At 41.8% G+C, this 11879-nt stretch overlaps 1 protein-coding gene across 1 annotated transcript in view; it reads right to left on the bottom strand.

The window, feature by feature from the left end:
- Nucleotides 1-124, bottom strand: part of BBOX1 (gamma-butyrobetaine hydroxylase 1) — a 53528-nt gene extending 53404 nt beyond the window's left edge. The window contains exon 1 of the mRNA XM_017863828.1: nt 7-124. Coding sequence (XP_017719317.1) covers nt 7-124 — 118 coding nt within the window. The remainder of the gene's footprint in view (nt 1-6) is intronic.
- Between the last annotated feature and the right edge of the window lie 11755 nt (nt 125-11879).

The raw sequence follows: 11879 nt of genomic DNA, 5'->3' as shown, positions 1-11879 counted from the left end.
CCTCGCCGTTGGTGATGTTGATCGCCAGATAGATGTCCCCAAAGGAGCCAGACCCGATCTTCCGTACCAGTTTATATTTCCCTCCGACAATGAATTCGGCCTTAGAGCCGCTGCTACTCGCCATCCTGAGAGACGAAGATGGAGGCTGGGGCCAAGCCCCGACACCTCTGGGAAGACGACGGAGGCCTCTGGGGCTCCTACACGGGGCAAGGCTAAGGAGGAAGGCGGCAGGAAACAGAACACGGAGGCCTTTACCGGCGTTCGGGGCCCAGAATCAGCCGAGGGGAACCTGATCACCGCCGCTCAGTCAGGTTTCTTTCTGCCAGGCCCAGTTTGTGAAAGGCTTCTCGCGGTTACCAGCCTGGGCCACTTGTTTCTCGGCGGCCGCCGCTGCCTCGCTTGCGCGGCGACGTCGCGGGCTGGAAAAGGGGCGCGGTGAGCTAGGGCGGCGATACCGCTACCACCACTGCCGCCGGCTCCGGCCCAGAGGGACCCCTGTCACTCCGCCGACGCCGCCATCTTGTTACTCCAGCTCCAGCCCTGGTATTTTCATCTGTAGCTATTCTTGACTAAGTAATAGATAACACAGGATCACTTTTTTCTAAGTGTGCTGGTCATTCCAGCTTCACCAAACATTTCTATATTCTTGACTGGAATTAGGTTCATAATTGACAGTCCTTTCACTGCCTTCTTTAGTTCTATTTAAATGAAACTATCTACCAGGTAGGTAAACTTTTGCTAGGAATCAAACCAATGTGTGACTAAATGGCAATTGTCCACCTTTGAGATACTCTCATGTGTTTAATCAGGAATAGAACATGATTGTTCTTCATGTAAGGGGCGCTCAAACATTAGATATTATAAGGCACTCTTCTTCTCTCCTGTCTTTTTCCCAAATGTTCTTTAATGTGCCTCTGCTCTTACGTTTATGGTGCTTTAACTGGAAGGAAAAGGGGAGACAGGAAGGATCTAACAGGTTTTGAGCATCCACTGTGTGCCAGACACTGTGCTAAGTACTTACAGTTTATCACTTATTCTTCATCTCCCAAAGCTAATAGGCATCGCCTCTTTTAAATATGGAAAAAGTGAGGCTCAGGCCATTTATAAAACTAAGTCAAGTTCACAGAAATAAGTCAAAACCAGCTCTTCTGACTCCAAAGTGTGTGCTCCTTCTGTTAACACCATGTTATTTCGTGAGTCAAGAGCTTTCTTGATATAGTGGACTCTTTCATCTTCTCTTCTAGCAAATTCTAATAAAATTCTTTTTGAAAAATGTGTATGTGTGTGATGTTCCCCTCCTCATGTCCATGTGTTCTCCTTGTTCAACTCCCACTTATGATTGAGAATATGCAGTCTTTGATTTTCTATTCTTGTGATAGTTTCCTGAGAATGATGGTTTCCAGCTTCATTCATGTCCCTGCAAAGGACATGAACTCTTCCTTTTTTTATGACTGCATAGTATTCCATGGTGGGGGACTAAGGGAGGTATAGCATTAGGAGAAATACCTAATGTAGGTGATGGGTTGATGGGTGCAGCAAACCACCATGGCACATGTATACCTATGCAACAAACCTACATGTTCTGCACATGTACCCCAGAACTTAAAGTGTAATTAAAAAAAAGAAAAGAAAAATGTGTATGTTTCCATTTGTATATGAAAGCCTTGCTGTTTGAATGTTACCAATGAAATGATGGCTGTTTCCTGGGCTTACTTTCTTTCCTATTGATATCTGTGGCTTGGTTTAGGGATCAATATAAATGTAGGGTGGAATAATTGATGAAGGTCTTCATCAGGATGTGAGTAAACCTTGTAGAATGGGTAGGTAAAGCTTGACCAGTCAGAAAGAGAAGAATAAGTCATGCAGGAGGCAAGCAGAACTTGGACAAAAAAGGGAGTCCACATGCTCGTGGAGGGGGTACCAGATTGTGGGATGATTGCAAAGCCCTAGTGAAGACTTTTATTCTTTAGGCAATGAAACACATGAGCAAGGGGGAGGAGAGATGATTGTGAGCCTCAGGGGGATTGCCCTTAGAATTGTGCAAGCTGGGTATGAACAGAGAGGCCATGTTATGTCAGTAATACAGACATGGGATGATAAAAGGCTCCACCTAAGCTGTTGGCAAGAGAGACAATCTATATAATCTTTCCCTCCATAAGCCTAACTTAAATATCAATTATCTCTATGCAAACAGCAAATATGCAATATAATCGAAAGCCAATGGGAGACGAAAAAGCAATTTTAATAATAATATTCTACATTTTTCAAAAACAAGTATTCTGCTGAAGAGGGTCAAGAAAACTGTTTTTTGTTTGTTCGTTTGTTTTATGGTGGATTGGAGACATTGTTAGTATGCCTCTCCCTTTTGTAAAGACAAAATAGTGTGTAGAGATTCACACTATGAACTTTTATTCCAAGAAGCAACACAGGAACTTAACAGGAAAACTGAAAGAAACCACAGGCCCTTTGAAATAAGTGGCAGGCTGTAGTCTTCACTGTAAGCCAGGTGGAAAACTGTAAGTCCCCAGAGTGCGAAGGCGCATAAACTGCCTCCAGGATACACCCTCCCACTGGGGAACCTGGCAATACAGCCCATGGGGGAAGGCCTTAATCCTACCCAACACTGGAGCTGATGTAGGGAGTGGTAGGGAACATAAAAGTAGGAGCAGCAGCGGGAAGACTTCTGTGCATTCTCAGTCTCCAGCATGGATGGAGGGAAGCCATTTTTGGTCTTACAGAAGTCTGTCAGCGAATGCAGGTGGCAGTCACAGGTTGAGAGAGGCTCTCAACTGAAATTCAGGATATAATCTCAAGTGCGGACAAACACCATTGGCCAGAACTTAAGGGTGGGTGGGAAATGTGCTGCTGCCACAGGTGCAGGAGCTGGGTGTTCTGGCTTTGTGGGTGGACTGGAAGGGGTGAGGTCTGAAAGCCATGGTAGCATCTTCTGGGGGAGTTCTGAGCACAGACTGCTTAGGACTTAGCTAGCTGCTGCTAGTGGAGAGCACAGCAAGTGTGAGACCTGCCTTGCCAAGTGAATGGGAGCTGGGTGGTGTTTATTGCCACCTGCTGTTCCCCACTTCCTGCACAAACTCTTCTGTGCAGCAGAGATAGCTGTGCTTCTCTCTGGAATATTACCCCAGTGGCAGGAGAACTACCCTCCAATTTCACAAAAACTGCTGCTTGTCCTGCATGTGGAGAGTCAGAGTGTGGCCCTGTCTGACCCAGCTGCTACCTGGCTTTGCCCCTCTACCCACCCTGATAACTTAACACAATGGACAGAAACTTTTGGGAGCTTTATGGCCCCACTCATTGTCTGAGAATACAGAATACCTCCCCTAGGTAACAAAGCAAGCACAAATCCCACTGCTAACACAGCTTGTGCTCTTTTGCAAGTGCCACCTCCTGGCTGGAGGCCAACTGACACACTCCATTACAACATCTGCAGGTAGAATAACACAGTGCTCAGGAAGAAGAAAATGTGTGTGTTACCTCAGTTATCACCATTGCTTGCAGCACCATGGCTAACCAGGAGGTCTTGAGTTTGCCCGTGTGACCAGTTCATTACTTTTTCTGCCAGCATTTGAGAAAGCCAACATACTAAAGTTATTTATAACCAAGGAACTTTACAGAGTTTACGTCACTCCCTTGCCATCTCCATCAGAACTGGGAGGCTTGAGGACAGATCACATCACTGGTTCCCTTGCAGACATTTCCCAGCACCAGCCTGGAGTGTGGCAGCCCCACTAGGTGGCTAGACCTAGAGGAGCAGCAGCACTCACAGTAGTCTGGTTCTCAGCAACTCCTATTCCTAGGCAGACAGCAAATGTACCATATTAAGAGAACACCTTGAGAGATAAATGAATCTGGATGGTAGGCCTTGAATCCCAGAACTTTCTGCTGGTGGGAAGTTTCTTTCAGCAGAGGCACAGATACAGTGCTGGGCTCAGTGGGGAAAGTCTGAAGCTCTGCCCCAACTGTGAGGCAGCCCTTTTGCTCACAAAGGGTCTTGGAGAAGATGAATTCTTTTCTCTCTTGTCAATCACTGAAGACAGAGCTAGGGCTTCTCTCACAGGAGTTCAGCATGAGTCCACCTATAGGCAGCCTTTCTGGAACACTTCAGGGTGAATGAATCGCCACAGGAGGAATGCCCTCTGGGTTCAGGCTTGCCTGAGGGGTAGTGTCACAATTCGTCTCTATTTGGAATATCAAGTATTCAACTCTACTTGGAATTTCATTCCTGTACATGAAGAGATGCCTGTCTGATTTGAATAGCTGTAGCACATATGAGTATAGACTTTTATAAACAGCCAGGTCACAACTTGAATGCTTTGCTGCTTAGAACTTTCTTCTGCCAGATACCCTAAATCACCTTTCTCAATTTCAAAGTTCCACAGATCTCTAGGGCAGGGGCAAAAGGCCATCTTTCTTCTTGCTAAAAAGTGACCTTTATTCCAGTTCCCAATACATTTCTCATCTCCATCTGAGACTACCTCAGCCTGGACTTCATTGTCCATATCACTATCAGCATTTTGGTTAGAAACATTCAACAAGCCTCTAGGAAGTTCCAAACTTTCCCACATCTTCCTGTCTTCTTCTGAGCTCTCCAAACTGCTCCGACCTCTGCTAATTTCCAAAATTGCTTCCACATTTGTAGGTATCTTTATAACAGTGCCCCACTCCCAGTACCAATTTTCTGTATTTGTCCATTCTTACACTGCTATAAAGAACTACCCGAGATTGGGTGATTTATGAAGGAAAGAGTTTTAATTGATTCACATTTCCATAGGCTTATAGGAAACATGACTGGGAGGCCTCGGGAAAGTTATAATCATGGTGGAAGGTGAAGGGAAAGCAAGTATCTTTCTCACATGGTGTCAGGAGACAAACAGCAATGGAGGAAGTGCCACACACTTTTAAACCATCAGATCTCATCAGAACTCATTCAGTACCATGAGAACAGCAAGGGGGAAGTCAGCACCATGATTCAATCACCTCCCACCAGCCCTCTCCTCTCACATGTGTGGATTACAATTTGACATGAGGTTTTGGTGGGGACACAGAGCCAAACTATGTTGCCGTACAAGCCCAAAGGGATTGGGATCCTATCTTTAGCCATTTTATTTTTGGAGGCGGAGTCTCACTCTGTTGCCCAGGCTAGAGTGCAGGGGCACAATCTCAGCTCACTGCAAGCTCTGACTCCCAGGTTCATGCCATTCTCCTGTCTCAGCCTCCCTAGTATCTGGGACTATAGGCACCCACCACCATGTCTGGCTAATTTTTCACCATGTCTGGCTAATATACATATATATATATATTAGTAGAGATGGGGCTTCACTGTATTAGCCAGGATGGTCTCTATCTCCTGACCTCGTGATCCGCCTGCCTTGGCCTCCTAAAGTGTTGGAAATGCAGGCGTGAGCCACCGCACCCAGCCTCTTTAGCCTCTTTAAAGAGAATAATTGTCAGGCAAGTATTTTGTATCCTGCAAAACTAAGTTCCATAAATGAAGGAGAAATAAAGTCATTTTCAGATAAGTAAATGCTGAGGCAATTTGTTACTACTAGACAAACCCTACAAGGAATGCTAGGAGTTCTAAATCTTGAAACAAAAGGTTGATATGCACCAGAATAGAACTTCTTGAAAGTATAAAATGCACAGGCTTATAAAACAATAATACAATGAAGAAAATAAAGTAGGTAACAATCAACATGATGACTGAGAAAGTATCTCACATCTCGACATGAACATTGAATGTAAACAGCCTAAATGCTCCACTTAAGATACAGATTGGCAGAATGGAAAAAAAAAAAAAAAAAAACCACAAACCAAATATCTTCTGTCTTCAAGAGACTCACCTAGTACATAAGGATTCATATAAATTCAAGACAAAGGAGTGGGAAAAGATACTCCATGCAAATAGAAATCAAAAGTGAGCAGAAGTAGCTATTTTTATATCAGATTAAACAGACTTTAAAGCAACAATATTAAAAACAAAAAAGAAAGAAGGTCATTATACAATGATGAAAGAATCAATCCAACAAGAGGATATTACAATCCTAAATATATATGTCCCTAACTCTGGAGCTCCCAAATTTATAAAACAATTACCATTAGACCTAAGAAGTAAGACAGACAGCAACACAATAATAGTGTGTTGCTATTGGGGACTTCAATAGTGTGTTGCTGTCAGTGGGGACTTCAATACCCCACTGACAGCACTAAACAGATCACTGAGACAGAAAGTCAATAAAGCAGCAATGGACTTAAACTACACTCTATAACAAATGGACCTGATATTTATAGAACATTCTACCCAATAACTGCAAAACACACATTCTTATTAACACATGGAATATTTTCCAAGACAGACCATATGATAGGTCACAAAACATGTCTCAATACATTTAAGAAAATCAAAATTATGTCAAGCACCTTCTCAGAACACAGTGCAATAAAACTGAAAATTAACTCCAAAAGGAACCCTGAAAACAATACAAACACATGGAAATTAAACAATCTTCTCCTGAATGATTTTGGGGTTAACAATGAAATCAAGAAGGAAATTAAAAAATTCTTTGAAATGAATGATAATATTGACACAAGTTATGAAAATCTCTGTGATACAGATGTTGACTACTATACATCACATAAACAGAATTAAAAACGAAAGCCATATAATTAGTTCAATAGATGCAGAAAAAGCATTTGATAAAATTCAGCATCTCTTTAGGTAACCCCCAAACTAGGCACTGAAGGAACATACCTCAAAATGCCAGGAGGTGAATAAAGGCCATATATAACAAACCATCAGCCAACATCATACTGAATGGAGAAAAGTTAAAAGTATAAGTTAAAAGTTAAAAGGTTAAAGTTAAAAGTTCCAGTTCCTGAGAACTGGAACAAGACAAGGATGCCCACTTTCACCAGAAAATGGGCATCCATTTTCTAGAATGAATGTCCTAGCTTGAGTAATTAGACAAGAGAAAGAAAATAAAGGGCAACCAACTTGGAAAAGAGGAAGTCAAATTATTACTGTTCACTGATGATGTAATTATACACCTAGAAAACTCTGAAAATTCCTCCAGAAGACTTCTAGATTTCATAAGCAAATTCAGTGAAGTCTCAGGTTACAAAATTAATGTACACAAATCAGTAGCACTACTATACACCAACAATAACCAAAATGAGAATCAAACCATAAACTCAGTCCTTTTTACAATAACTGCAAAACAAAATCTAGGAATATTTTTAACCAGGGAGATGAAAGATCTCTATAAGGAGAACCACAAAACACTGCCAAAAGAAACCATAGATGACACAAACAAATGGAAACTCATCCCATGCTCATGAATTAGAAGACTCAATATTTTAAGAATGACCACATTGCCCAAAGAAATCTACAGATTCAAGGCAATGCCTATCAAAATATCAACACTATTCTTCCCAGAATTAGTAAAAAAAAAACAAACTCAAAATTCATATGGAACCAAAAAAATAAAAAAGAGCCCAAATAGCCAAAGCAATCCTAAACAAAAAGAACAAATCTGAATGCATCATCTGACCTGATTTCAAATTATACTATAATGCTATAGTTACCAAAACAGCATGGTACTGTACAAAATTAAACACATAGAACAATGGAACAGAATAGAGAACCCAGAAATAAAGCTAAATATCTGTAGCCAATGGATCTTTGACAAAACATACAAAACTATAAATTGGAGAAAAGACACCTTATTTAATAAGTGATGCTGGAAAAACTGAATAGCAACATATAGAAGAATGAAACTGGGTCCCTATCTCATACCTTATAAAAAAATTAACTCAAGGTGGATTAAAGACTTAAATTGAAGATCTGAAATAATACAAATTCTAGAGGATAACCTAGGAAAAACTCTTCTGGACATTGGCCTATGCAAAGAATTTATGACTAACACCCAAAAGCAAATGTAACAAACAAAAATACACAAATAAATGGGGTCTAATTAAACTAAAAAGCTCTGTATAGAAAAACAAATAATTACCAGAGTTAAACAACCCACAGAATGAGAGAAAACATTTGCAAGCTATCCATCCCAAAGGACTAATATCCAAAATCTACAAGGAGCTCAAACAAATCAGCAAGAAAAAAACAACGCCATTGGCAGATGACATGAATGGACATTTCTCAAAAGAAGATGTACAAACGACCGAACAAACATGAAAAAATGCTCAGCATCACTAGTCATCAGGGAAATGGAAATTAAAACCACAGTGAGATACCATTTTACCCTCACCAGAATGGCTATTATTAAAAAATAAATAAACAACAGATGTTGGCATGGATGTGGTGAAAAGGGAAGCATTCACTGTGGGTAGGAATGTAAATTAGGACAACCTTTACAGAAAACAGTGTGGAGATTTCTTTTCTTTTCTTTTTTTTTTTTTTGAGACAGAGTCTCGCTCTGTCTCCCAGGCTGGAGTGCAGTGGCCGGATCTCAGCTCACTGCAAGCTCCGCCTCCCGGGTTCACGCCATTCTCCTGCCTCAGCCTCCTGAGTAGCTGGGACTACAGGCGCCCGCCACCGCGCCCAGCTAATTTTTTGTATTTTAGTAGAGACAGGGTTTCACTGTGGTCTCGATCTCCTGACCTTGTGATCCGCCCGCCTCGGCCTCCCAAAGTGCTAGGATTACAGGCGTGAGCCACCGCGCCCGGCCAAGATTTCTTAAAGAACTAAAAGTAGAACCACTTTTCAATTCAGGAATCCCATTACTGGGTATCTACCCAAAAGGAAAGAAGTCATTATGTAAAAAAGACACCTGAAAATGTATGCTTATTACAGCACAATCTGCAATTGCAAAGTTATGGGACCAATCTAAGTGCCCATCGACTAATGAGTGGATAAAGAAAATGTGGTATATACACACCATGGAATACTACTCAACCATAAAATGAATAAAATAATGTATTTTGCAGCAACTTGAATGAAGCTGGAGGCCTTTATTCTAAAAGAAGTAACTCAGAAATGGAAAACCAAATATTGTATGTCCTCACAAGCGGGAGCTCAACTATGTTTTAAAATTTTATTTTATTTTATTTTATTTTTGAGATGGAGTTTCACTCTGTCATCCAGGCTGGAGTGCAGTGGCTCAATCTTGGCTCACTGCAACTTCTGCCTCCTGGGTTCAAGCAATTCTCTTGTCTCAGTCTCCCGAGTACCTGGGACTACAGTTGCGTGCCACCATGCCTGGCTAATTTCTGTATTTTTAGTAGAGATGAGGTTTCACCATATTGGTCAGGCTCAAACTCCTGATCTCAGGTGATCCACTCGCCTTGGCCTCCCCAAGTCCTGGGATTACAGACATGAGCCACTGCACCTGGCCTGGAGATCAAGTATGTGCAAAAGCAAACAGAGTGGTATAACGGACTTTGGAGACTCAGAAGTGGGAGCGTGAGAAGAGGTAAGAAATAAACAATGACATATTTGTTACAACGTACATTACCTGGGTGACAGGTGAACTAAAACCTCAGACTTCACCACTATGCTATTCATTTACGTAATAAAAAACCACTTACTCTTCAAAAGCTATTGAAATAAAATTTAAAAAAAGAAATAAACCTATTTTAAAACAAAAAAGAAAACTCTCAGAGTTGCTGTTTATAGTTATTTACAACCACTTTCAAGGAAATGTTTTGAAAAAATAATGAGTTGATAAGCATTGTGCAACACTATCCTTCACCCAATATTGCACTGATTGAGAAGTTAAGTATATACTATTACTATGTCTGTTGTGCAGATAAGGATATCGAAGCACAGAAAGGTTAAGTAAATTGCTCAAAATCACAGACGTAGCAAGACTTAGGGCCAAAAACACTCTTAATTTCAGTACCCTACTTTCTTATTGATTAATAACAAAGTTACTGATTGAGAAAATATCAAATTTTAAGAAAAAAGAAAGAAAATGAAAGGATTTATTGGATAGAGTAGAACTTAAACATTTTATTTAATTTGCTAAGCCAGAAATTAGGCAAATCAATACTATGTATGAATGTAAACATCAACAAATTCTTAAAATCTTTTTTTTTTTTTTCCCCTACAGGGATAGCCCACAGCTATTCCACGGATGGAAACATTTGGAAGTTTGGTTCTAAAACCTAAAAGAAGAAATTTAGGAATAGAAACAGCTCCAGCCTCCAGCTCCCAGTGTGAGTGACACAGAAGACGGGTGATTTCTGCATTTTCAACTGAGGTACCGGGTTCATCTCACTGGGGAGTGTCGGACAGTCTGTGCTGGTCAGTGGGTGCAGCCCAACCAGTGAGAGCTGAAGCAGTGCCAGGCACTGCCTCACCTGGGAAGCGCAATGGGGGAGGGAATTCCCTTTCCTAGCCAAGGGAAACTGAGACACACTATACCTGGAAAATCGGGTAACTCCCACCCTAATACTGCACTTAATCCAAGGGTCTTAGCAAACGGCACACCAGAGATTATATCCACACCTGGCCCAGAGGGTCCCACTCCCATGGAGCCTCCCTCATTGCTAGCACAGCAGTCTGAGATCTAACTGCAAGGTGGCAGCGAGGCTGGAGGACAGGTGCCCACCTTTGCGGAGGCTTAAGTAGGTAAACAAAGCCACCAGGAAGCTCGAACTGGGTGGAGCCAACCTCAGCTCAAGGAGGCCTGCCTGCCTCTGTAGACTCCACTTCTGGGGACAGGGCATAGCTAAACAAAAAGCAGCAGAAACCTCTGCAGACGTAAATGTCCCTGGCTGACGGCTTTGAAGACAGCAGTGGTGCTCCCAGCACAGAGGTTGAGATCTGAGAACAGACAGACTGCCTGCTCAAGTGGGTCCCTGACCCCTGAGTAACCTCACTGGGAAACATCCCTGACTAGGTGCAGACTGACACCTCACACCTCACACAGCTGGGTACACCTCTGAGATGAAGCTTCCAGAGCAAGAACCAGACAGCAACACTTGCTGTTCAGCAATATTCTATCTTCTGCAGCCTCTGCTGCTGATACCTGGGCAAACAGGGTCTGGAGTGGACCTCAAGCAAACTCCAAGAGACCTGCAGCTGAGGGTCATGACTGTTAGAAGGAAAACTAACAAATAGAAAGGACACCCATACCAAAACCCCATTAGTATATAACCATCATCAAAGACCAAAGGCAGATAAAATGACAAAGATGGGGAAAAAGCAGTGAAGAAAAGTTGGAAATTCAAAAAGTAGAGAGCATCTCCCCCTCCAAAGGGATGTAGCTCATCACCAGCAATGGAACAAAGCTGGATGGAGAATGACCTTTGACAAGTTGAGAGAAGAAGACTTCAGTCAATCAAACTTCTCAGAGCTAAAGGAGGAACTATGTACCCAGTGCAAAGAAACTAAAAACCTTGAAAAAAGAATGGAAGAATGGATAACTAGAATAACCAATGCAGAGAAGTCCATAAATGAACTGATAGAGATGAAAACCATGACACGAGAACTACATGACAAATGCACAAGCTTCAGTAACTGACTTGATCAACTGGAAGAAAGAGTATCAGTGATTGAAGATGAAATAAATGAAATGAAGTGAGAAGAGAAGTTTAGGGAAAAAAGAGTAAAAAGAAATGAACAAAGCCTCCAAGAAATATTGGATTATGTGAAAAGACCAAATCTACATCTGATTGGTGTGCCTGAAAGTGATGGGGAGAATGGAACCAAGTTGGAAAACACTCTGCAGGCTATCATCCAGGAGAACTTCCCCAACCTAGCAAGGTAGGCCAGCATTCAAATTCAGGGAATACAGAGAACACTGCAAAGATACTCCTCGAGAAGAGCAACTCCAAGACACATAATTGTCAGATTCACCAAAGTTGAAATGAAGGAAAAAATGTTAAGGGCAGCCAGAGAGAAA

Source organism: Rhinopithecus bieti, unplaced genomic scaffold (assembly GCF_001698545.2).
Source record: "Rhinopithecus bieti isolate Rb0 unplaced genomic scaffold, ASM169854v2 scaffold_68778, whole genome shotgun sequence".
In the NCBI taxonomy this organism is placed as follows: domain Eukaryota; kingdom Metazoa; phylum Chordata; class Mammalia; order Primates; family Cercopithecidae; genus Rhinopithecus; species Rhinopithecus bieti.
Note: the sequence above shows the minus strand (reverse complement) of the source record. Positions and strands in the feature narration are given on the sequence as shown.